Here is a 27,298-nt window from a genome sequence, read left to right on the forward strand (position 1 = left end):
TTTTCTTTGGCCATTTCTGGCATTCCGCTGATCAACAAATTGTTCCTGCGGGTGTACTGTTTAAGGTCTTCCGACCCATCTAACGCCTGTTTGGTATAATTGCTTACACTGGCCAGAGATTTTTCTAATTCAGATGTTCTTTTATTCAACTCACCAGTGAGAATTTTGAACTTCTCAAACTGGTCATTTATAAATTCTGTTGCTTCCTTAATAGCACTGAGTTCAACCACGAATAAAGTTTTCAGTTCTGTAACAGATAATTGTATCTTCTCGGTAACCTCCTTAACTACGTCACATTCGCTTAGGTTAGGTGGCGGGTGACAATCGTCACGTTTACATTTCCGCACATTTTTTGGATCACTTCTTACCGCCTCGTAAGCCTTCTTTGAGATTCGCGTGCATTCCTTGTGAAAATTACGTCCACAATCCCCTTCACAATTTCTCACTTTTTAACCACACGGAGCACAAATATTACTAGCCGCTGCCGCCATTTTTTAACATAACTGGTGGCAACAAAAAGCTGAAGAACTTTAAAGACTATCTGATGCCCGTGACTTGCAAAACTACTATGTTGGCATAAAGGAGATACATGGTCCAATTCGATCTTCATCGGGGTCATTGAAGACTGCTGGAAACTACATTTTTTAAACTGATAATGGAGAAATTTTGGAGCATTGGAAGGAAGATTTCTGTGCACTTCTAAATCATGTCTCCAATCTTGCTGAGGACTTTCTTCGTAATGTCCCTCAGCAGCCCCAACAACTAGTATTAGGCAACGCTCTTGCTTGAGACTCTCGAGACTGACGTCGCAGATCTCGAGAGAATCTTGAGACCGATCCTCCAGTATTGCAAGCTGTGAGACGTACCAGTAACTACGACGGTAAACTTGATAGTATATCATTAGCAGTTATTGTGTGAAATAACGTTCTCATATGAAAACGAGTGAACAAATACATTTTGTCAAAAGCCTCGAAAAGTACTGCATGTTCAACTATGAACCCCTTAATACCATTAACGAAAGTGATAACGGAATGTCAGTATCTGAAACTGTTCACGGCTCATTTGAGGTGGACATCTTAGCTGAATAACCCTGCATAATTTGTGAATAACTGTAGATAGGAGGTACACCCACTTGGATACTAGAGGCATGCATTATTCGAACCTGAGACTGGGAAGATGTGCTTTGCTAGATATACAACCCCCATTACACATGAGTGGAACGTGTAATCTAAAATACCAGACTTTGCTCCAATTCTTTCAGCAGGGGTGATGGGCAATGCTCTCGGGACCAATTCTCGTGGGCTGCGAGCTGTGCGACGTCCCAGTAATTTCGAATGTAACCTTGATAGTTATCATCAACAGTTCTCACATGGAAATGTGTATGACGATAAATTTTGTCAAAAGCCTAGGAAAGCACTTCATGTTGAACTATGAGCTCCTTAATACCATTAATGATAGTGAAGATAGAATGCCAGTAACTTACACTGTTCATAAGTTATGTCAGGTGGACTTAGCTGAATAACCCGTATAATTTGGTAATAACTCTTATTACGATGTAAACCAACCTGGATGCCTCACAATCATTGTCGGCAGGGTAGCTTCTTGTGATTCAGACCGGGCCGGAGGTGTTCTGTGACTATTCCTTTTCATTTATAATACGTATTTTTAAGTGTCGGATCATCCCCGAAGTATTTCTGCCGACGTATTTTACTTCTTTTGAATAAGCAACACAGCGGGCTGTGCTGTGTGGCATCTCTTCAAAATAACCAACATCCACGACTTACGTTGTGTTTCGGACATTGTCTTCAAGTTGTCGCGTAAAACTAGACACAATTTCACATTGTGCAGTCATATATCGAAGTACGTAATTATGATGCAAATACTCCATAACACTGTAAGGAATTATTTCCTTCATCACCAAAATATCGGTAAACACAAGCAGTGGTCATATGTTATTGAATGTGGGGTCTGATAACAATGTACCCTACCTGTCGGAAAGAATTGGAGCAAACTGAAGCATTTCAGATTACTCATTCCGTTCATGTGTAATGGTGGTTGCATACGCAGCAGGGCACATCTTGCCTCGTCTCGATTTCGAACAATGCACGTCTCTAGTATCCAGGTAGGTGTACCTACTGTAGCCGTCAGTTTCTCTACATACTCTATTCATTCGTGTACTTAGCACTGCATACAAAGCTAGACTGCGTATGCTTTATAATTATGTTATACTGCGTCAAAATAGATCTGGGTAGAAATGAACGCTCTAGTCGCTTGTTGACACACATTAACGAAATGGAGAAGGTGCACGGTTTGCTATTTGCATTCTCGGTGAAAACAACATTCAGCCCCGGCTACCTGTAGGCCTACGACACGCTGCTCGCCACACAATGTGGGGACAACGCTCTCGAGATCTCTCAAAATATCTCGCGAGAAATAGTGCCAGCGCTAGTCTTGGGAAATCTCGAGATCTCGTCTCAGACTGGTCATCACTAGTCGACAGGGTAGCTACTTGTGATGCAGACCGGGCCAGAGGTGTTCTGCGACGATTCCTCTCCACTGATATTATGCGTTTGTAAGTGCCGGATCATCCCAGAAGTATTTCTGCCGACGTATTTTACTACCTTTCAATAAGCAAAACAGCGGGCTGTTCTATGTGACCTCTCTTCAAAATAACAGACATCCACGACTTGCAGTGCGTTTCAGACATAGTCTTCAAGTTTTCACGTACAACTAGACACAATTTCACATTGCACCGTCATATATCGAAGTACGTAATTATGACGCAAATTATCTATAAAGAATTGGAGCAAACTGAAGCATTTTAGATTACACATTCCGTTCATGTGTAATGGTGGTTGCATATGCAGCAGGGCACATCTTGCCTCGTCTCGAGTTCGAACAATGCACGTCTCTAGTATCCAGGTAGGTGTACCTACAGTAGCCGTCAGGTTCTGTACTTAAACCACTCATTCATGTACCTACCAGTGCATACAGTGCCAGAATTTGTATCCTTTATAATTATGTTATACTGCGTCAAAATAGACCTCGGTAGACATGAACGCCCTAATTGCTTGTTGACACGTATGTACGAAATTGAGAAGGCCCGTGGTTGGCTATTCGAATACTCGGCACAAACAACATTCAGCTCCGATGACCTGTAAGCCTACGAAAAGCTGCTTGCCGCACAATGTGGGGACAATGCTCTCGAGGTCTCGAGAGATCCCGAGAAATCTCGAGACCTCGTCTCAGACTGCCCATCACTACCAACAACCATTGATGGCAGTTCCACCCACATTGAGAGACTTCACCAAGGCACTGAATCAACTAAAACCAAGAAAGGCTCCTGGTCCTGATAACATCCCTCTCGAACTGATACAAAATGGAGGTATACCCTTGAAGACTAGACTTTTCACACTCAAGTACCTGACGACTTGAAGAATGCTACCATCATCAGTATCTTCAAGAAAGGCAATCGTAGTGTATGTGGGAACTACTGTGGTATATCGCTTTTGTCGATTGCAGGTGAAATTCTCACAAGGATTCTATTAAACCGGCTCCGAGTTATCTCAGGATTTTGCCCGAGTTCAATGTGGTTTCCGAACCTCCAGACGTACAACAGATATGATCTGTGCTAGACAACTCCAGGAGAAATGCAGAGAGCAACAGCAGCCTCTGTATTTAGTTTTCTATGATCTGGAAAAAGCCTTTGATTCAGTACCAAGATCTGCTATGTGGAAAGTATTGAGATGTTTTGGATGTCCTGAACGTTATGTGAAATTGGTTCAAGCTCTTCATGATGGCATGCCTGGACAGGTTCTTCGTGGTAACTCATTGTCAGATTCATTCCCAATCACCCATGGATTGAAACAAGGCTGTGTGCTTGCTCCTACACTCCTTGCACTGTACATGGCTGCCATGCTGCATGAATCATCTGCAAAGAATTTAGGTATGGAGATTAAATTTAGTTTTGACGAAGGCCTTTTCAATCTGGCAAGACTTCACTCACAAAGACGTACTCTGGTTACTCTGGTGACAGAACTGCAGTATGCCGATGGCACCGCATCTTCTGCTCTAACACCTGCAGAACTACAAGTCAGTCAACTGCTTTAAAACTGCATGTGATCGCTTTGGTCTTGCCATTAATGCAGGAAGAAGAAGAAGAAAAACAACGAAGGTACTTGCACAACCGGCCCCAGGATTAACTCTTCCTTAGTTCACTATCTCCATCTTAGACAACAATGGAACAGGCTGATCACTTTTCATATCTCGGAAGCATGTTGTCTATCTAAACGGTGTACCTACGAACAAGACAAGGAGGGAAAACCCACGCTGACAAGCACCTAGATTGCGTAGACATGTTAGTTAACCTTGTATTTGATAATTTTATCACATTGTTATTTTTATCTGCATTTTCTCCAAACAGTCCATTTAGGTTGTGAAACTGTACAGATGTGGAGAAAATAAAAGTTTATGTAATTGTAATTGATATCTTCATTCGATGGTCATAACTTTTTCTTGTTGCCCCATTTCTTTTTTTTTATTCCCACACCTTTCAAAGGCAGCTTGCATTAGTATGGCTTCTAGATTCTTCCACTCAGTTTCTGTGTCTTCATCTTTCGTGATCGATGCCACAATTTCAGAGAGGTGGTGTAATTTGTAATAAGAATGAATATAGGTATGTAATAAAAGATGCTCATTTTCATAAATAATTTATTCACAAAAGTTTTGGAAAAACATAACATTCCCTCACTCTAGAACATAAGCTTTCCATGCATCTATCATAGTGTAAAAACTGAAATGCATGAACATGCATATAAATGTGCATAAGATACACAGGCCCTTTGATGCTCAACTGTTTTGATCTCTAGTTGCTTTCTTCCATTCATCTTTCACTCAGTCTTATTGCATTCTGTATGTAAGCCCTCATATACACAACATACATTGTTTTTGCAATACATACCAAGTACCATACCAAATGATGCATAACTATGGTAGCTAGGGACAACAAATTCATGAAATAATGTACAGTACTCATATTCTCCATTCTGTAAAATATAAAACAATCTATATTGGAAGATACTTTCTAATGGCAACTTACTACATATAATATTTATACTATGATAGATACACGAGAGTGACATGGCTGCTACAAATACGACTTTTAGAGATCACTTCATTCACTGATCATCGTCATCGTTCTCGATGTCCTTTAGCACATACACTCACATACACGCACAACTGTTGTCATATGCTCTCAACACACAGTTTTCTCCAACATACCAGTTCAAATAATCACTACAATTCATCATGATCACTACTATCTTCCTCCTCTTCTTTATCATCACTTTCTGCATCTTCATTCTCCTTCCCAGAAAGATCTTCCTCCTCTTCTTCCTCTTCCGCCTGAAAAAAGACAATATTGTAAGTAAAATGATGACAAGAGTCTTATACGAATGATTAAAAACTTTCCAAAAACTTTACTCACAAGTTCATCAACAGGAATTCCCAGTGTTTTCCTCATCATCTGTTCAACACTTTCAGCAAAGTCTGCTGTGTCTTTCAACATATAACCAGATCTCAGGGTTGCTGTGAACAGGAGAGTGAGATAATACCATCAAAGAGCTCAGATTACCATAATACAAAAGGTACCAGTTCTTCCCATGGACAGTTTTCATTGACAATTATAAGTGAGTCCAGAGTAATTACAAGCCCTATGAATATTAATTTGGTAATAATGCCTAGTGAAAAGAAAAAAAAATCTGGATATCTGTAAAACCTATATTAAACAACAGAAAATGTACTCAACATCATAAAACCTATAACAACAATAATAAATAATTATTGTACCTGTTCTGAACATCATCACGGCAATTTCACGAGCCTGTGGATCTTTTGGATCATCTTCCACACGGTTCAGTAACTCTTTGATGAGTGGATGTCTGGGATTGATCTCCAGTGTTTTCTTCTGGTTCAAATAGTAACTTTTTTGAGGATCTTCAGATTTCTGATGAGCATTTGACACTGCCAAACGTTCCATATTACCAGTCCACCCAAACATACTGGCCACCAACACACATGGAGACCCTGATAATCGCTCAGATACAGCTGCCTAGAAGATAGTATATTCATAAAGGTAATTCACATACACAGTCAAATATTTGAACAACAGCCTGTACTTCATGGTTTAGAAATTTCTATCCACACATACCTTAGCTATTTCGTCTTTCAGAGCTTCATCCTTTAACCATTTAATCAATGGCTCATATCGTTGTTTGGTTGCTTCTAACTGTTCCTTAGCTTTCTCATCATTGTCTGACAGGCTGAAGCCTTCCTTGGCAATATTCTGAAACTTTTTGCCTTCAAATTCAGGAAGAGCAGAGATGCAATACTCATCAATAGCTTCTGTTAGTAATAAAACTTCATAACCTTTCTTCAAAAGCCTCTCTACAAATGGTGACTTCTCCACCTGAAAAAATGAAAACCAAATTTTTAAAGAAATCTCTGCAAGCCTCTTGGAATGGAATCTATCACAACAGCTTCAAAATTCCACCTTCTTACTATGAAATCATAAACCATTGCCCCCCAGGTTTCCTCCAAGCTTCTTTCACTATTTCCAGCCAAGTCTGCTATTCTCCTGTGAAACCTATCCTGACCTCACCATCATAGAGGTTTTTCAAACTTCCCCTTCAAACACCACGACCCCACCACCGAAATGAGTTGTATACAGAGTATCATCCATTAAGATTATTGCATAAGGAGTGAATTCACTAAATACAAAATACTGTTAACTGGAACTCAAGTCATATACAGAAACACATGGACAATGAAAGAAACACATTACAGGAAAAACACAATGACAGGTCAGTGTGGAAAGACGGAGAAATAGAAAACACAAAAGGATAAGGACAATCTCCACATCTTCACATATTGTCATCTACAGATAGACTGACTCTCTCCTCATCAATCCCAGTTCGTCTACATCAATTTCTTGTCAGCCCCCGATGAACTCGTTTCTTCATCAGGGGTAAGCTAAACAATCATTGAGTGGTAATATTGACAGATCTTTAGTCTTGATGTGGGATGTGTAGGATAAGAAGAAAGCTTGATAAATGAAGAGAAAAAGACCAAAAGATAATAAATAATGTTATTGGCTTTACGTCCCACTAAATACTTCTACGGTTTTTGGAGATGCTGAGGTGCTGGAGTTTAGTCCCACAGGAGTTCTTTTACATGCCAGTAAATCTACTGACACGAGGCTGACATATTTGAGCACCTTCAAATACCTCCAGACTGAGCCAGGATCAAACCTGCGAAGTTAGGGTCAGAAGGCCAGCGCCTCAACAGTCTGAGCCACTCAGCCCGGCAAGACTAAAAGAATATAGATTATAGTAGAACTGGAAAAAAAGACACACACAAAAAGTGGAAAGGAACACAACGGGTTAATGTAAGTAGGTGATGGAAAGGAACAACCTAGTGCAAGTCTAGTCATATACAGAAAGATGGGAACGAAGAAATGAACACACTACAGGGAAAACACAGCAGGCCCCTCAATAACTGGTGAGGCCAGCCCTCCTAATAAAGCTAAAAAGCAGAAACAAGCTCATCAGGGGGGCTGAGAAATGAATGTACAAGAACTGGAAGTGATCAGGAGAGAGCCTATCTATCTGTAGACAACAGTTTATGAAAACGTGGATATTGTCCTTGTCTTTTTTTCCTCTTTCTATTTCTCCCTCTTCCCACAGAGACCTGTCATTGTGTTTTTTCCTGTTATGTCTTTCTTTCATTGTTTCTGTCTTTCTATATATGACTTGAATTGCACTTGTTTGTTCCTTTCCATTATCTCTAACTGGAACTGTGAGCTTGCTCGATTAGCTTTGTTACAACCACAAAACTGTCCTGGGCGAGTACACTTTTTGGAGTTTTTGAAATGATCCATTTGCTCTTCAGCCTATAATCACTCAATATGGGTAAAAGCATTTCCTCTCGGTACTGGTCATATTCCATCCCCCTTGATCTACAAAACAAAGTTCACCACAAGATATGTGACTCATGATTTCCGTACAGACAGCTAAAATCGCTAAAATAATTTATTGTTCTAGTTCTCCTCCTGTTCAACACTGCAAGTGTTTTACACTTAAAATTTACTTCTATACATGTTTTAACCCTGATTAGGCCATCTTCAGGAGAAATGAATTGTACATAATAATGATTAAACACACTTAAAATTAATTAACAATATGCGGTCTACATCCAATGCGTTGTTCATAATCTTAAAAGTTGTAATTGTTAAAATTCTTATGTTTGCACTAGTGATCCACTTGCCTTGAGTAATATTTCTTGCTGTTTAAATAAATGAATGTCCACTAATAAGAAAAAACAATCCATGATAAGTGTCTCGTATAAAAGTTATCTGCCAACTTTAAATAGCAACAATTATTGCAGTGTTAGTATTGCCTATAAATAAAATTGATCAAATTATCTTGTTGGAAAAGAGAAGAAATTCTAAGTGTGTTACTAAATAAAGAAATGTCAAATTGACCTCCCATTGCCCAGTCAATGGCATGTTCTTATGCGTGGTCTAATGCGAACTGAGTTGCTTGTTTGGTGCAGAGGACTGGAGATCTTGAGGAGAAGGGAGGGGCAAGGGTAAAGGAGTTACGAGAGTAGGTAAAGGAATTGAAGGTGGGGAAGGCAAAGCTTGCATTTAATGGGGGGGGGGGCATGTGTTGTTGGATGTGTGTTTACATAGAAATGGAACAAAAATTTAATACAGTAAATTCAACTTTCCATTAACTTTATTTAAATTATGTTCTGAATTATTATATTGAGCTATATGAATATGTATGTTTTCTAATATGTTAAGCAAGGGGCCTTTCTGTGCAAAATTGATGACCTTTGAATCTTGATTAATTGGTGTATATTTATGGTTGAAGTATTTCATGCGGTATGTTCATAGGTGAAAAATTGTTGTATTCTATGGCATTTAAATATTCTTGATATCTTATTGTAAAATTTCTACCAGTTTGTCCAATATAGGAAGCTTTCTCCTCCCAAGAAATCCTGAAGTTCAAAACTTCATCAGAAAGATATCCCTTCACACAAGTAACTGTTTAAAGTATTCCGTCCATATGTCCAGTGATTCCTTGCTTCCATGAACCACAGAACCAATCAACTTCATGGTTTAATAACTTTGTAAAAGATGATATAATCTGATATACTGCCCCAATATGAACAGCATTTCCTAGAATAAATGATCATAGTCAATTCTTTCTAGGGACTCAGTACACCTTTGATAACAAACATAATGAATTGCACATAAGCAAATAATCCTTCCCATCAATATTTTCACCTGATTTATTACCCATCGAGTTGTGGTATGAACTCTACTCTAAATCTTCTGTGAACTCTTGTGAAGATGTCTGGCAATGCCTTTTGCAAGCATAGGGAACTATAACCACAGAGATGTTGGAAAAACTATACAGAAGTCAGTCACATACCGTATAATCTCGAATACCATCCGCCACCGAATAAGACCTACACCCTTATTTTGAAAGAACAATTAAAAAAAAAAAAAAAAGTGAAGCCAAAATTATTTACAATCTTTACTAACACACATCAAATGATTAGAAAAATACAAATAAAAGTAAACAAACATTTCCAGAACGATATCCAACGAGTTCATTCATCATCATCATCATCATCAGTACCAACTCCGGAACTTTCATCACCATCACCTTCCCTCAAAATGTCGTCATCGCTGCCATCCCGCCTGGAATGACTGCTAGGTCGGTTTTCCCATCCTTGATATGTTCCTTCACAGCATCTGTTGTGTGGCTGCTTACCGTCGAGAACAAGCAAGCTCTTTTGTCCTAATAATGCACCAGGGCGACGATGTCAGACACACTTTACCCAGTCTTCCACAAGTGAACTATTCATCCAGCTGGAGTTCTAAGATCTGACGATAACACCAGCGGGTAGATTTTTAGGAAGCGTCTTTCGCTTGAGAACAATGTACGGCGGTAATTTGGCTTCGTCGGCGAGAATACACAACATTACCGTACACCGTTGTTTTTCATTACCACCTGCTCTAATGGTAACACTTTTCGCACCCTTAACATTCACAGTCCTGTCCACTGGCATTTCAGAGTAGACTGGCGTCTGACCTGCATTGCCAATTTGGGAAAGTAAATATGCATTTTCCTTCCGCTACTGAATTATGTGACGCAGAAACGACAAGAACTTCTCGACGTAGGCACCAGGAACACGCTGTGAAATTGAGGTACGCATTTGTACGCTCAACCCATTTCTTTTATACAAAATACAAACCCATCCTTGGCTTGCCTTAAACCCTTCCAATGAAAAGTTACTTTGCGATCTCTAATGCTGACGTATTTCAGTTGACACACTATATCCCAATTCCCGCCTTTCTGTCACATATTTAGAAAGTTTTTTTCAATTTCTGGAAACTGTACACTCAGTCCACGAAAAGCTCTACAATCACCACTACATGTTAATAGCACATTTTTCTTCTTTCTCCAATCGTGAATACACGACTCGTCGATATCGTATTTCCTATCGGCGGCACTATTTCCAATACTTTCGGCTTCCCAAACTACTTTCAGTTTTTCACTCGCAGTAAAAGATCGCACACGCTTTGTGGAATTCATGTTGATACTACGAGAACATGTGTGAGACTGACGCCAAGCGCGGAAGTAGCGTATACTAAGAACAGATAGAGCATTGTTGCCAAGCCGCGCTGGTGGTGATGCCCGATGTACGCACATTCAGAAAGATAAATTTCCCAAAATTTTAAATAAGACCTGCACCCAATTTTGGAAGCGATATTTTCAAAAAAACAGTGCGGGTGGTATTCGAGATTATACGGTATTTACTTTTTGATTTATGGAAACTTTGCCTTTTATCCGTGAAATGTCCAGCGGTTACCACTAGTTCAAAATACATGAATTTTTCCTCCAATCACATGTATTGCAGCTCTCCTCCTCATCATACTTTCTTCCCACAGCACGATTACAAATTTGCTCTGCCACTTGAATAATGTGGATGTTTTTCTTTAGCCGTGATCAATCTATAAAGAGAACTCACACCAGCCAACCTAAACATGTCCTACTACTTAAACTGACGATGCACAAGTGATGTGATAGATATGTGCCACACTTCTTGATTGTGGTGGGAACCAAGTTGCCAATACAGCAGGTGGAAAAATACAAACTTCCAGATTTCGGTATATATAGATCACTGTACAATCCTTGACACAAATAATAACTGCACCCCGATAGTTTGCTGGAAGATTTTGAAAAAAAAAAAAACATGCAGGGGATTAGTGGCATATATACAGTACTTGTTTGTATAGGCATAGTGTGGTAATGAGGTATTGTAAAATCTCCAGTAGTGTAAATATTAAAGCCCAATAAGTATGGGGTGTCCTGAAACTAAAAATAAAGTACTTTCATGCAATGACAGAGGATAAACCATGCCACTGCCAATGTCAAGACACAGATCTCTGTTCTCTGGATGGTACATGCTCACAGACCTAATAGAGCTCAAGTTAACTTGGTTGACTCCTGAGAAGATGGCAATTTCAATATTCTGGGCAAGATCACAACAGAAAAGTATTTACTACAATGTATTCAATAGACTTAAATCAAATCAATGCAGTATCTCTTCTCAGTAAGTGATACTCTAAACCAGGCATTATCACCAATTCATATAATCATTGTTCCCATACACTTTAACATTACATTAAATCATAAAAGATGCAGTATGTATTCAATAAGATTTTTTTTAAAAATTGATCTTACCTCGGAAAGGGACGCCCCAGCAACATAGTAGATGTGATTTTGCTTAGGTTTCATTCGACTGACATAATCTGATAAACTTGTCAGCCCAGAACCATTGGATGAATGGAACATGAGAAGTTTCGCTAGTCTAGTTCTATTGGATGGATCTTCAACAATGCCTAATTTTATGTTAGTCGAATACTCCTTCCAGAACTTCAGGTAATCTTCCTTATCGATCTTTTTGAACATGTCCAATGCTTTGCGCACTAGCTTCTTCTTAATAACCTAGAAAAAGTAAATAAATGTCAAACTTGTAATATGATCTACAGAAAGAAATATGAGCTAGAGAAAAGTGAGTATGAAGTTTCTTAGTACTGTATAACCAACATCAAGAATCAATAGTAATATAATGCTACTCAATTGAGATTTATTGGATTTCTGAACAATTTCCGCTGTTTGCTCCTCCTTTCGGGGAGGCAAGGCTGCGGAGAGGGGAGGAGGCGAATCGAGTAATCCTCGTGAGAGTCCCATACACTAGAATCTTCTTCCAATTCGAGTTTTACCAGTGACTTACTACAACCCCTAAATACTGTCATAACTAGTATGGGATTTATAGGCACCAAGTACGGTTAAAATATGCAGGCATATAGGCACTAAAAATTGCCAAAAGTGGCACCATTTTGTAAAATCAGATAGGTGTGAAAAAAGTTAAATATAATTTAATGTAGACTCAATGACTATGAAAGTTATTTACAACTAGCAACTTTTCAGGTAACAAATGTGTTTGTATAACAGAAACCAGGCTAATGTTTGGTGTATGCGGGCTGAAGATTATATTACTGGTATTACTCTCAAGAATTGTACATAATACGCAAATAATAATTCAGTATCATTAAATATAATATTTTAATGTGTAATAGGTCAGAATGGAGAAATACCTGCAAGCAGGAGGCGTGTCGCTTACTGTCACGGCTTCGGCTTTAGAAGGGGTGGGGAGAGTGGATGTACAAAATGGTGGAGGCTCATTCTTGTTTATCATTTTATGGTCTGTGTTGTTTCTTTTGCCTAAAGTTTCAAGACTTGATAATATCCCTTCGAATATAGGGTTTCTATTGTCAATTGTATCATTCAGGTTATTGTCCTGATTACATTTTTGTTCTAAATAAATATATAAATTTTCTAATGTATTTAGAAGAGCTCCGTTGTTTATTTTTCGTAATATAGTAATATAACAGGATTTTTAAAAATATTAAGTTCACAAAAGTATAAACAGAAATAAAATCACAAATGAATAACAATTTCTGGGCTGCACACAGTTCCGTCAGCCGCTGAGCACTACTGGGAATCATTCTCGGAGTTTTCTTTTCCTGCCATCCCTCATAGGCCTCCATAAATGCTGCAATTTCAAACATTCACAGTGCACCCTATGTTTATCAGAATGGCAATTTACTTTTACATTTCAAAGACATTTACATCAAACCAGATTCGCATACGAGAAAAGGCCTTCATTTCTCCAGAATGCCTTTTAGTTTCTTTTTTTTTCGCTGCATAGTCATTACTTTCTTTCTCCTATAGCTTACAAATCAAATCCGTAGGAACAAGTAGAAATACATAATAGGTGTAATGTTTCGGGGCGGACAGATCCTAATGCCAGGATCCCTTACGCGGAACTTCTCGGAAACTCTGGTTCGGGTGGATAAACCCTGCACCACTTTGGTGTTACGGAAACAGTATCATCCAGTGAAACATCGGCTGACCTGCTCTCTTCATCGGAATCACTTTCAACTTCAGATTCTGGAATAAATTCTTCTCTGCTCTCAGAAGAATCATCAGCTAAAGAAAATGCATCGCTGGAAGAAGCATCCCAATCATTTCAAGAACTTTGTGAATATCACTTGAATCACTTAGCTCATCATGATTCAAGAATTTGAAGGGATCCAAAACACAGCAAAAATATTTGTTTTGGGTGAAATCCGACAAAAGACTAGTGCTACGAATATGTTGCAAACTTTGCACAGGGAAGACAAGGAGTATGGAGACGAGCTGTTCCAACTAAGCAAATGTTCCAAAGTGTCAGTGGAGATATGGTGTGGAATGACATCAGTAGAAGAATAAAGCTTGAATGGAGCTTTAAAACATAGGAAAGATCATAATGAGATAAAGTTGTAATTCAAGAGAACAAATTAGGGTAAATGGGATTGGAATATTCTACCAAGGCAGATGTTTGATAAATCTTTGACTTCTTTGAAATCATTTAAGGAAAGACTATGTAAACAAATGATAGGAAATCTCCACCTGGGTGACAGCTCTCAATGCAGATCTGAGGAGATTGATTGGAGTTTCATTGAAAATTGATTAATTGTATCATTTTCCTTTTAACCATCAATGGAATCTTATTAGCAACTTTCTTCATATATATCTGTTTTCTAACTATGTATATTCTGTTTCTCAGTTTTCATACCTGATCAAAACAATCAGGTAAGGCACACATTATTTCTTTGGAATGAACAGATATCCTATAGATCATATTATAAAGTGTTCTTGGCAACTTACCTTTATTAACTTGTGCTGCTGAAGAGTTTCTCGGGAAACGTTCAAAGGAAGGTCATCAGAGTCCACTACTCCTTGGACGAAGTTCAGATAGTTGGGCATCATATCATTAAATTCGTCAGTGATGAAGACACGGCGAACAAACAGCTGTTAAATAATCAATTTGTTTTTACAATGATTTGAAACTCCTATGGTAAATCAGGTACACTCCAAAAAGGAATAACTAAGTGAGCAAGAAGGTAACTTTGCAAGTGCATGCACAGAGACAAATGTGTAACTCAAATGCTGCAACCTCTATACAAACACAAAATGATAGCCATGGGGCAGCGAGTTCATCTGCTGAGTTGTGGACGAATAGATTACTGTAGCAGTAAATGACTATTTAACAGTAAACATTTATTTTATATGAACTTAACTTCTGAACTTACGGACTAGCAGGGAATGGATCTTTCAAGAATAACATTTACACTGATAGCTATATCAATAGCATCTTTGGCAACCTAACACAACAATTTGCATAAAATTAAATACTACATATGATTTTGCTATAAACTTTATTTAGCCTAGATTTTTAGGAATAACTTTTAAGCTCGTCTGTTGTTAACAAGAAGAAACCACTCTACATCTCACCTGGGTCATCACTCAGATATACTGAAGTTGATATGAGGGGCTACATGACCTGATATCACAGAAACTAATTTGGAAAATTTTCAGTCTGTTGCTTATCATTGTGCTGAAGACAGTCTTGCCACACATATTAACAATGATTCTGTCCACAGTCGCACGATACAGCCATTCCAGAAAATTAAAGGGATAATTTTAGCTGCCACGCAGCCCTTCATAGTATCAAAACAACCTCAACTGCGTTACGTTAACAATGATATAATTGTACTGATCTTCATGCCTATCATTTCCAGCTCCTCATCTCAGATTAACAAGTTCTTTTGGAGGTTTTCTGGTAAGTTTCCCAACAGCAGTTGAACATGTGCAAAAAAAAAAAAAACCCAGTGGGGAATGTACAGTCACTCAAGGTAATGTATAAGTTCCTCATTTCTCCAAAATAACCGAACCTATATTTGTTGTGGGTAACCAAAGGTTTTGTGTTTACAAGGGAGGTATATTTTGATAGTTAAAATTAAGTCTGATAAAATATGAAATGCAAAGAGAACATTCTATTTATTTTACGTGACAATACATTGTCCTCAAACATCTGTGCCCAAATTCAAACTTCCCCAAATCTTCTCATTAAATAACTTAATTACGTCCTCCACAAAAGCCACAAAGAGAAGTGGGCTGAGAATGTATCATTGCCCCATTATAGTTAACATATGTGACTGTATTACAAGTGTGCAGTAGTTCTGGCACCATTTATAAAAGCTGAACTGCTGCGTGGCAGAGAATACAGATATCAAAGGCTATGGGAAGAAATCAACGAGACTATCTAGCAGGCAAAGGATTACAAGGTTTTTTTACGCTCACTACAATTCGGTTGAATTCATCTATGCTGGCAAATGGTTTAGCATTTTTGAGGTTTTCTCTCAAGAGAATTAAATGTAACCTGTTTGAGTGGCGAGCACAGAATAACAGCAGACAAAGCACAATGAAATGAGTTGGCTCGTAGTGGATATGTTACAAGTCTCACCAACGTGCAACCAAAACAACGTACCATCTCACCTGCTAGTCCGTGTAATATAAAGATGGACAGAATTTCACAAAAACAATATATCAGGAACACATGTTAGAATTTATATTCAAGAATAAATCACTTCATCTACAGTACACCATCAAAAGAAGGAAAATTAATTACCTTTATATTGTCTGTTTTGCTGCCATATCTATTGAAGCTTTCACCTGGTTGAGTTTTGGGAACAAAAAGTAATGATTTGAAAGTCACTTCACCTTCAGCTATGAAGTGAACTTTTGTAAGGGGCTCATTGGTATCCTTTGTCAATGATTTGTAGAACTCATTGTACTCCTTGTCTGTTATTTCTGATGGCCTAGAAGGAGAAAAAAAATATTTTTTTAATCTCCCAATTTTGTTACATGTATAATTTTTGAATGTTCATCAACTTTGAATTCTACAAAGTCTACTGTACAACCACAATGCTATTTTTCACAATACAGGGTTTATCATTTCACACACTGGATAACACCATTCACTTTTGAAACAATTCCAAATTACAAAATTGAATTGTATTGATTAGGAGGAACAATCACTAATGCTATATTTGTTAACAAATTACATCATCAATACGGATCATGAAGCTCATAAATTATGATATTCACTCGGAATAGCAACTCTGAAGACATGGCAAATTTTACAACATCCGGATTCTTCTGAAGACTAGCCTCCTCAAGCTTTTTTTTTTTTTTTGCAAAACCATCTAACTGTTCCCTTATGGAAGTGAAGATATTCCATTTTTTTTCCTTTTTTTTTTTTTTGAGGCCTTGTTGTTTCAAGCTATTAATGGCTACTGTAAGGTACTTATAACCATGGACACTAGACCTGTCTGTAAATCATGTATCTTCTTTGGTAACGGAGGCTACTGCGTCCTGAAAAATGCATCTGCATCCGTTGGATCCACAGAAAGCACAAACTCGTTAATTTCATCAAAAGTCTCACACACGAAACCAGCACACTGAATCCATGTTTACCAGCGAGTTATGATCAGTAATTTTGGAAACCTGTGGTTTCTCAGTAGTGAACAGTACGTCTCACAGCTTTCAGCAGAATTTTCTACAGGCCAGAAAAACTGATTCGCAATGTCCTATTCATTCCTAACGGATTCACAAACCCAGTGAAGGGCAGGAGCCAAGCAGGTTACGAGATTTAACTTGGGAAACAAAAGCTTTAATTAGTTAACTGCTGACCGCATGTGCAGAGCCTGTTTCGTAACCACCAGAAGAACTTTTTCAAACTGGGTGTCACCAGGTCACAGCAGCAGTCCATAAATGACTGCAATACTGTACTAGCATTGGTTTTCTGCAGGCAACTCATACATCTTCAATAACATGGGCTTAACTTCCTCACCTGCCAGGGGGAAAAATCAAAATGCTCAAAACATATTGATCGACTGAGCCTGTGATTTCATCCAGTATGATTCCCACATCATAATCTAACTCTTTGTCCTTAATTCTTTGTATGGTTTCTTCATAAATAGGCTCAAGATAGTCTTTTCCTTTCATCAGGCACTGACATCCAGGCATATTTTTCAAGAAATCCTTCCAAGCTCAGACGGTTCACCTTATTGAGTGGAATTCCAGCCTGTGTTAAAGCTGCACACAAATCAATGTTAAAAGTCCTTTAAATTTTGGCTCTCCACACAACACCTGTTCTAAGGATATAGAGATTTACTTGTTTGAAGAGTCTTTGTTCTTTTGATGCCTCGAGGTGTAAATGTGTTGTTGGATGCGGTCTCGCTGGTGTTTTCCATCCAAAATGATCCCCAAATCGCGAACAGTGCATTGTATAACACTTCTATTAGTCGTGATGAAACCTTGCCTAAATTCCTGAGATAGAATGAAATAATGAAATTTAGACATCTTCGGCATGCCTAATTCTTGACTGAACTTGTCAATTTAAACTAGTGTGGAAAATACTTATAACTCTGAATCATGGATGTGTGGTCTGTATGACTGCCACAGAAAGATAAACGAGTACTGCTCTTCCATAGAGTTTGTTTATAGTACTTTTCCTTCCAAAGAGGGTCCTACTGGATGGCTTTCTCTCTTTCCCTGTCAGCGTTTCCACAGCTGTGCTAAAATAAGTCATGTTTTATAATGGTCTCTGTGACCTCGTGCCCATTCTTTGCAAAAGTTTATCAGTTTTAAGTGCTGTACATAACAATGAGCGAGTGCCCTAGTATTTCAGCAGCAACTAAAACACTATATTTTTTCTTTCCAAATTTCAAGTTTTTAAGGATATCAACAGATATAAACATATAGTAAACGTTTATGCATTTCTGAATATTTTTGAGTGTGATTTGTTGGAATCTAATGATGTTCTTTCAGAACAAAACATATCATTCTAATTACAGTAAGTTGTTTATTTTCTTTTTCAGGTAGTTTATAAATTTATTTATTAAAAATTAGTTTCTTCAGCAGACTGAAGAACCTAACAGTTATAAAATAAAACGTGATGTTCATTGTAATATTGTTGACTTTGCAAATTCTATAAATATACTCATAATATGATTACACCATTCCCCATTATTGCAGTTATGATGTATTTCTTTTGTTTTGAGGCCTGTGTTCATTGAATGCAGACAGGTTCACTATTGCCATCTTCATTTCAAGCTGACAAGAAATATGATAATTGATAACTTTTACAATAATATTTCTTGGGTATTGGAAAGTTAATTAAATTATAACATGTATTGTGGAAAAATATGGAAAATAAGCAGAAAAGATTACAAAAGGGGGTGAGAAAAGGTGATTAAGGGTAGAGTAGGCTGATAAAGGCAGGGGCTGGAAAATTATCTCTAGTCTCAATTTGAGGCAAGACATCACACAGTGGTTTCTTTCCAGGAACTCTAATTTGCCCCTACAAAGAAAAAGTGCATCCCTAAAAATCCTAACCCTGGTAATGAGATCTGTTGATGTTGTGATCTGGGGAAAGGATGAAAGGCAGATGCAACAACAGGTGAAAGAAGTCAATGGAAAGAATCTGTAATGGGGATTGAAGATCAATGTGGAGAAGAGAAAGAGAATGGTGATGAGTTGAGGAATGAAATAAGGAAAAGGAACTATTAAAATCGGAGACAAGGAACTTGAATTAGTGGAGCACTTTAAGTACTAGAGAAGTGAACTGATAGAAAACTGAAGCCTGGATATGGAAATCAATAGAAGAATGTAACCGGGGAGTATCATCTACTGTCAGTTATGGAGCGTAATATGGAACAAGGGTGTACCAATGAAAACTAAAGAAGTAATGTACAAAAGGGCAGTGTTCTCCCTAGAACCTTCTTAACCCCTCAGCGTCGCAGGCATTTAAAGAGCTTCCTACCCCACGTCCGGATGAGATTTCAACTACACGCGACTGAAATACATTGATTCACTTACAACGTTACTACAAGTATAAGAGTAGCCCGATATTCACGAAATTTGGAATTCCTTATGACAAAACTAAGTACGTGCAGATAATTACGTAATTGTTTCACATTTCCTTAGTAATTTAGTTCCGAGTGATGGAGTTCGAAGCACTCTTCGAGACAGGGACCCAAGTCACATTCCTGGCAGCAGTACACGGATGTCTTCTTTTCGTCGTGCTTTTAACACACGATACGTCTGTGAGGTGTGGATTTCTCACTCTTTGGTGCTAATTTCCTGATAGAATGTCTTTTCTGCAACCTTGGAACTGTATTATCTGATGCGCGCAGGCCTTGAATATTTCTTTCCCCGCCCGAGCGAGCGTATTTTGTAAACAAACCTTTCACCAGCTGCTCCGATAAGGTACCCCTAATTGCTCAATATTTGTCTCTGTGACAAGTGTGAATATTATTAGAGAATTTAGGAATCATAATTCACTGTTGAAAACTTCCCTGTGACCTATATAATCTATAGTCTCCTACACGAAATTTCCAAGTACTGTTTCCTCCACATCGTCACTCTCATCATTTACCACTACCACATCATCTATTTCATTATCAGTGCTGCTAATACTGTCACTACTACTTCCGACTAAACGTTCATCTGAATTATACAATATTCCAAGCACGTTACCGTCAGTCAAACCACGGCTGAGCACGGCGCGCCACACGGACTGATAAAGCTGCAGCGAGACCGAAAGCAGCAGGACGAAACTGAATGAGGGGAATAATATTTACTGTATGCGAAACAAACCAACTCTATACATATTTCAGATGAAAGGTCGAGAAATAGTCTTTCAAGCGAGATATATACCATGAACAACTGGCTCTCGTATCGTATGACGGAAAGCAGCACTTGCTGATGCTTACACAGAGCGCTTGTGGAGAGTTACGAAAATATTACGAGCTGAGAAATAAAGACAAATATAATAAATAAACCGCACTCCCAATGTACAAATAGAGCAAAGAATATCACGCGAAAAGACAAACTTCTCAGATCATCATTTCTTTATTTTCTTATGTGGGAAAGAATGAAGTAAACAGACTTCTATAAAAAGCAGAAATTAGTGCTCAGACTTATTTAACAAATAATTAACCTTGCAAAAACAACTACATTATAACGATTTTCAATTCATATTTACAACAATGATAAACCTGAAAATGTCTTCTTGGAAACAAAACAATTTGCATATCAATAACTACAAAACTCTTCGCGCTATAGTCGTAAATGTGAAACCATGTATGGTTCTATACGACATATAGAGGTCGGCGGCTACGGAAGAAAAGAGGGTCTATACCACGTATAGAGGTCGGCGCTGAGGGGTTAATGGGTGCATCTCCGTGCCATTTTCGTATACCGCCCGGCTAACATAACTTAGATATGTGCTAGTTACATAATATTAATACATATTTGAGTCATTGGATGCTCCAAATTAAAATGTCAATACTGTAAAACTGTTTTTTTAATGATAAATCATTATTGTCAGGATAGTTTAAATGTTTAGCTTGACTACCATGATGTGTGTACGAGCGGTGTCCTGATTAGCGTGGAATCGCATGCAAGCACTATTTCACATGACGTTGCAAACCCGTATGATACTCCACAGTAACCAAGTGGCGAGTCCCGGTATTACATGATTATGAACGAGCAGTAGAACACTAGAAGTTCAAAATATTCTGTTATATCTTGTTTGTGATAATAATAAAATAGTCCAATGTTGCTATTAATGTTTACCTGTGTAACATTATTGTTAATGCCATGAGGGGAATAAATTGAAATTTTATCATATTCATGATTCATGAATAGTATTCCCCACCTGGCTACTAATTCCTGCCACCAGGTTGACAAAAATTTCTGGGAAGAACACTCAAGGGATATTATGTCCCGTACCTACAATGACATGAACAGCAGAAACCTGAACAATGACACAAGAGAGATGAGAGTAGTGTAGGAACAGTTGAACTGAAGTTCTTGGAGTATGGTATGGAAGACAAGGAGGGAGAGAGTAAGAAATGAAGACATAAGAAATTAACTAAAATGGCAATAGCTAACTGAAAAACTGGAGAAACACAGATTGAAATGATTTGGACATAAGCAGAAGAATGAGGAAAGAATGCCAAAATAAGCACTGGAAGGACAGATGACAAGGAAGAGAGGGTGAGGAAGACAAATTATTGGTGAAGATTAGTACGTATGTTGGAGTACTCAGCCTGAAGGCTGGACTGATCCTCAACAGCTCTACTGACAATGGAACTAGGACTGGAACACTGTGCTGGATGAGAAATGGTCGATAGACAGAACAATGTGGAGAGGAACCATATTTCTGTGGCTTGGTTCTAAAAGGGCCAATGTCAAAAAAACCTGTTTTTGAGCTATGAGCATTTGAAGTTTCGCTTATAGTTTTCCAACTATTTTTTTCAACAACTAACTTTAAATAACTTTATACTTTCTTTGTGGAAGTCACCTGATTAAACACTAATTTTTTTTAATCGTATTCTTTAAACATTGCCAGGTCTAATCTTTATTGGTAATCTAACATTATTGGCAAGGGCTTATTTAATTAAACGTTAACTGTTCGTTTAGTACTTATCAGAGACATTGGCCATTTTAACATGTTGCAAGCCAGGATAAAACGCGTTTATATCAGTTAATATCTCAATTTCGATAAAAAATTACATTGGCCCTTTTAGAACTAAGCCACAGATTTTTCCCCACCCGATGTCAGCTGGAAAAGCAGAAGTGATGATGATAGTTCATTCTCAATTTTAAATGAGGGCCAAATAGATATTAAAGACATCAGCTTCATCAGCCATAATCTGCCTCAAGACTCTCAGGATAACCATCTTGTAGTTCAGTAAAACTGAAGGATAAATTATCTGCACATTCGGTAAGAAACTTTTAGTCCTGAGATAAACAACAGCAGGTTTTTCTACCTTAAGTTAAACGTAATAGAAACCAAGTATTTATACATATTCACACACACACACACGCGCGCGCGCGCGCGTCCCCAATTACATATCAGTTTAAATAACAATGCTTGTCGGGAAGGAGAAATATTACCACCCTGTCCTTCTGCAGTCTTATGAGAGAGAGGAAAAACTTAATTGCAACTTCTCCCCGAAGTCAAAGGCTTCTGCTCCAGTACTGCCAATTAAGGTCAGACACATAAGCCACGCCAGTCACTTTGCCGATATATTTTGTAATTGCAATTTTTTTTACATAAACAGAAATTTCCCACCTATGTTTATTCCATACTTACTTCCTAGTCCAGATGGGTTTGCTGTCATTTAATACTTCCCAGTCCCAGACAGTCTTATCTACCTTCTTTGTCTTAGGCTTATCTTCCTGTTTCTCTTCCTCTACTTTGGCATCATCTTCATCTAATGCTTCATCCTTCTCTTTATCTTCTTCCTTTTCCACTTCATCTTCATCTAGTGGCTCCTCCACTTGGACAGTCTGAAAAGTAATACCATATTGGTATAACTTAAAATTAAGTTATAAGAGCATAGAGAAGAATACATTCAATTTTGAATTCATGCATATTCCATTAACTTTTTCAATGTTCACACAAACCTTGCTAGCCCACAGATATATGGGAAAGTTAATGAATTGTGAATATTTCTTTACAAGATTCTTGATAGTATCCTGCTCCAGGAAATCATAAGCTTCCTCCTTCAGATGCAGACTGGAAATAAATTACCAAAAACCAATTACAATATATATGAATCAATTCCCTTTGAATTACAAGGCAAATTTTCTCTATTACACAAAAAAAACTAGTGATAAGCTTTTCCCAAACAATTTATGGAAGCTCTATCAAGCTTAGAATGCCTCCATTCTGATAGTTTTTAACTCCCACCAAGCCAACATAATTCTGCTAAATACCCCAGTCATACAAGGGCGAAACAAACCGTGAAGTCTGATCCTTCTACCAAAATACTGTCACTATCTAGTAAGTATTGTTAAATTTAAATAATAAATTCCCTTTAAAGAATAGAGTAGACTTTTGTGACATTTTAGGAAAATTCTCCTTACTACCCAACCACATTATATGCTTGTTATGACCATACACGAATGACATTCATAATTAAACACTAACACCTTGCTTACACAAATACTGTATTGAAAAGTGTCTCATGATACAATGACATAAAGCAATCTCTACAAAGAATAACACAGTTTCTATATAAATGCTGTGGTCGACATGTGCGCATTCTACTGGGATATAACAGTGCTCTTTTGACATTACTAACATTTACTTTAATGTACCAACCAAAGGAACAATAAATATCATCAAAGACAACCTCAGTAAACACAGTAACCTTACCAAGCTTGAAACAGAGGATTTCTTAAGAATCCTAAATTTTGTGTTAAGAAATAATTATTTCAATTTTAATGGTAAAATTTACCATCAGGATGGTTTGGCTATGGGAGACTCCTTATCTGGCATCTTAACCAACATATACTTATACATATACTTACAAATGTCGAAGGGGTAAGTAATTTCACACACATAGTTTTTCCTTCATTCCCTCGTTCTCCTTTAATTTTATTCCTTAACATTTTTCACTCTCCTGTTGTTTCAGACATAACACCACAAGCTCTACTCAACCTCGCACATTTTCCTTTCGACTTTTAATATAAGAAGCTACAACCACGTCTACCTGCTAATATAAATATAGCTATGTTTCTGACGAGTACTTGTCTTCGCTCCTAAGTGTCTTAAGAAGTTTGCCGTCTTATCTTTTCACATAAGATTAACAACTTCAACAAACAACTTTGGATTTTAATTAAGAGTGACTTTTATCCTAAATATTAAGCTATTAAAAGCTTCTTACGCCATCTCCAGAGTAAGGCACCATATTTACCAGATTTCATTTCACCGCAGTAATTTATGTATTTATTTTGAACATTTAGTTCACTACTTGTTACCACATTTAAAAACAGGACATTCATAAAAAAATCTTTAATAAGGATCGATTATATAAGACTTATAAGACCTTCGTTAAAAACTACGAATATGAACAATCAGGATTCTGATTTTTCATTTCTTGCAGGTATGAGATTTTTAGGCTGAAGATGCCCTCATTATGGGTGAAGCATGTCCCTGTTTCTAATATGTTATGATCTATTTCTTAAATTTAAATAAAAAACTCTTATGTATTGAATAGGTGGAATTTATAATCTAGTAGATTCTTTGACTTTAAATGTCCACATGTCGGAAAAAATCGTATTTAGTGTTTCTATATCCCTGCTGGATAGTTTTTATTTGTATATTCAGTAATAAATTTTCTCGCTTAACAAGTTCTTTTTTGCTGTCTCCTGCAGAAACGTCTAAATGAGGGTTTAATGTACAGTAAAACCTGCCTTAACGGACACATCTCACCAACGGACACCCCTCATTGGCGGACGAGTTTCTAGGTCCGTAATTAAATGCCATGTTGTATATGAGTAATTTACCCTTCTTATACGGACACCATTTATTACGGACGCGGACACACCATAGCCACGAGAAACTCCAATTAAAACCTCTCCTAATGGACGCTTTCGTTTTCCAAAACTACTGTATTTGTGACCTGTACACTATGTATTCGCTTACTTTTTGCATAGGCGGTACTTCCAAGAATCGCAGACACCATAACTTTTGGTCCAGGCTGTTCATATTCTTGGAAGGCAACACTAAGTTACACTAACACTTCCGGAAGTTGTGTGATCTGACATCCTCGACAGCGCTGGAATTCGTACCCTCACTGTCAGGTTACTTTTCTTTGACTCGTGGGCTTTTGATGTGTTCAGTTTTACGTTAGTAAATTGATGTAAACATGGCTCCGAGGAAGTTTTTAACTTTAATAATAATAATGTTATTTTCTTTACGTCCCACTAACTACTTTTTAAGGTCTTTGGAGACGCCGAGGTGCCGGAATTTAGTCCTGCAGGAGTTCTTTTACGTGCCAGTAAATCTACCGACACGGGGCTGTCGTATTTGAGCACCTTCAAATACCACTGGACTGAGCCAGGATTGAACCTGCCAAGTTGGGGTTAGAAGGCCAGCGCCTTAACCGTCTGAGCCACTCAGCCCGGCTTTTTAACTTTAAAAGAAAAGGTAGGCACAATAGACTATCATAAACGTGAGAAGTGTGGTGTGCGTAAACTGTCCGAAGTGTTTAAGATTGGAAAGACACAGGCAGCTGAAATTGTGAAAAAGCAAGAGGAACTAGAGAAAGAATGGCATTTAAATGGCAACGAACAGCACATTAAACTGTTTGAAAGTGGTAGTGGAGCTCTCATTGACAAGGCAACGCTAGAGTGGTTTGCTAAAATAAGAAGTCAGAATGTCCCTGTGTCAGGACAAATGATATAAGCAAAAGAGTTAGAATTCGCGACAGAATTAGGTATTAGAGATTTCAAAGCCTCGAATGGCTGGCTTGAAAGATTCAGAAAGCGACATGGTATCAACTTCAGAGTGATTTGCGGAGAATCATCCGGTGCTAATATGGAGATTGTTGAAAACTGGCAAGAAAAAATACCTTCAATCATAGACGGGTATGCTCTGGAAAATATTTTGAATCCCGATGAAGCTGGATTGTTTTTCCGTGCTTTACCCGACAAAACTTTGTGTGCTATAGATGTTGATTCCCATAGGAAATCCATCTGATGGCCAAGCAGACATCAATCTTTAGTAGTGAGACAAAGTCTCTCATAGTGCATTGGCACTGCCGGTGGCTACAATTAGCCTACACAGTGGCCTCCACGGTATGCACTAGCCATGCGTCTTGGTAGGTGTGCTAGGTACCAACTGATGAGCCCAGCCTAGCACACGGGGGCGAAACGCTGGCAACCAGTAATGAGTTAGCTGGAAAATTTGTAATGTCCAATAACGGACCATTATATTGGTATTATAAAACTTTGTGTTTCAAAGGAAATCGTTGTACTGGTGGAAAAGTTGCGAAGGAACGTCTTACGGTCTTATGTGCAAGTATGAGTGGAGAACGGGAGGAGCCCCTTGTGATAGGAAAACTGCAAAACCAAGGTGTTTTAAGAATATGGACGTTACGAAGTTTGGCATTGAACGGAAAGTGAATAGTAAAGCATGGATAACCAGAGAAATAATGACAGAGTAGCTAGGACAATTGGACAGAAAAATGATACGCCTGGAGCGAAAAGTGTTATTATTCCTCGATAATGCAGCATCGCATCCGGATACAATTAAGTTGCAAAATGTGAAGATAGTCTTTTTCCCACCAAATGTAACATCAGTTTCTCAGCCGCTTGACCAAGGAGTGATCCAGAACTTCAAGTGATGAAGCACATAGTATCAGAACTTAACGGGAATGAAGTAACCCTTCAAACACTGACAAAAGGACTGAATGTTCTCCAAGCAATTTTGTGGGTAACCAACGCATGGAAGAAACATTACAGCCTCAACAATTCGTAACTGCTTTCTGAAAGCTGGGTTTCCCGCTAGTGGTGGACATCCCGAAATAGAATTGGATACCCTTCCTGACATCATGGAAACCACACAACAGTTTATTAATGCAGCAGGTTACAGTGTACAAGTGAACACCTACAGTATATCGAAATTGATTCAGATATTCCAACAGTGCGAGAGTGGAGACACGAAAACGATTCTTCAGTCAATCCAAGGGAAGAAGGACAAAAATGAAGATTCTGATGCAAGCGGGAGTGAAGGTGATGCTAACGACGACTTTGAAGAAAATATGGAAATTAATGTGCTGCCAATAACCTCGTACATTGAGGCTCTCGGCTTTGTTAAGCGACTGAAAGAATTCTATTATAAACAAGCGACTGAAAGAATTCTATTATAAACAAAACTATGAAAGAGGTGTAAATTTGACCCAGGA

General features: G+C 38.1%; 1 protein-coding gene across 1 annotated transcript in view; it reads right to left on the minus strand.

The window, feature by feature from the left end:
• Positions 1-4,696: 4,696 nt before the first annotated feature.
• The window catches only part of Gp93 (heat shock protein 90 Gp93), an 86,015-nt gene continuing 63,413 nt past the window's right edge, over positions 4,697-27,298 (minus strand). The window contains exons 7-15 of the mRNA XM_067136542.2: positions 23,010-23,121; positions 22,696-22,892; positions 16,156-16,345; positions 14,352-14,495; positions 11,820-12,083; positions 6,209-6,466; positions 5,848-6,109; positions 5,486-5,586; positions 4,697-5,403 (exon numbers count right to left, since the gene is read on the minus strand). Of these exons, the coding sequence (XP_066992643.2) occupies positions 5,296-5,403; positions 5,486-5,586; positions 5,848-6,109; positions 6,209-6,466; positions 11,820-12,083; positions 14,352-14,495; positions 16,156-16,345; positions 22,696-22,892; positions 23,010-23,121 (1,636 nt within the window). The 3' untranslated portion in view covers positions 4,697-5,295. The remainder of the gene's footprint in view (positions 5,404-5,485; positions 5,587-5,847; positions 6,110-6,208; positions 6,467-11,819; positions 12,084-14,351; positions 14,496-16,155; positions 16,346-22,695; positions 22,893-23,009; positions 23,122-27,298) is intronic.

This window comes from Anabrus simplex, chromosome 1, assembly GCF_040414725.1.
Source record: "Anabrus simplex isolate iqAnaSimp1 chromosome 1, ASM4041472v1, whole genome shotgun sequence".
NCBI lineage: Eukaryota > Metazoa > Arthropoda > Insecta > Orthoptera > Tettigoniidae > Anabrus > Anabrus simplex.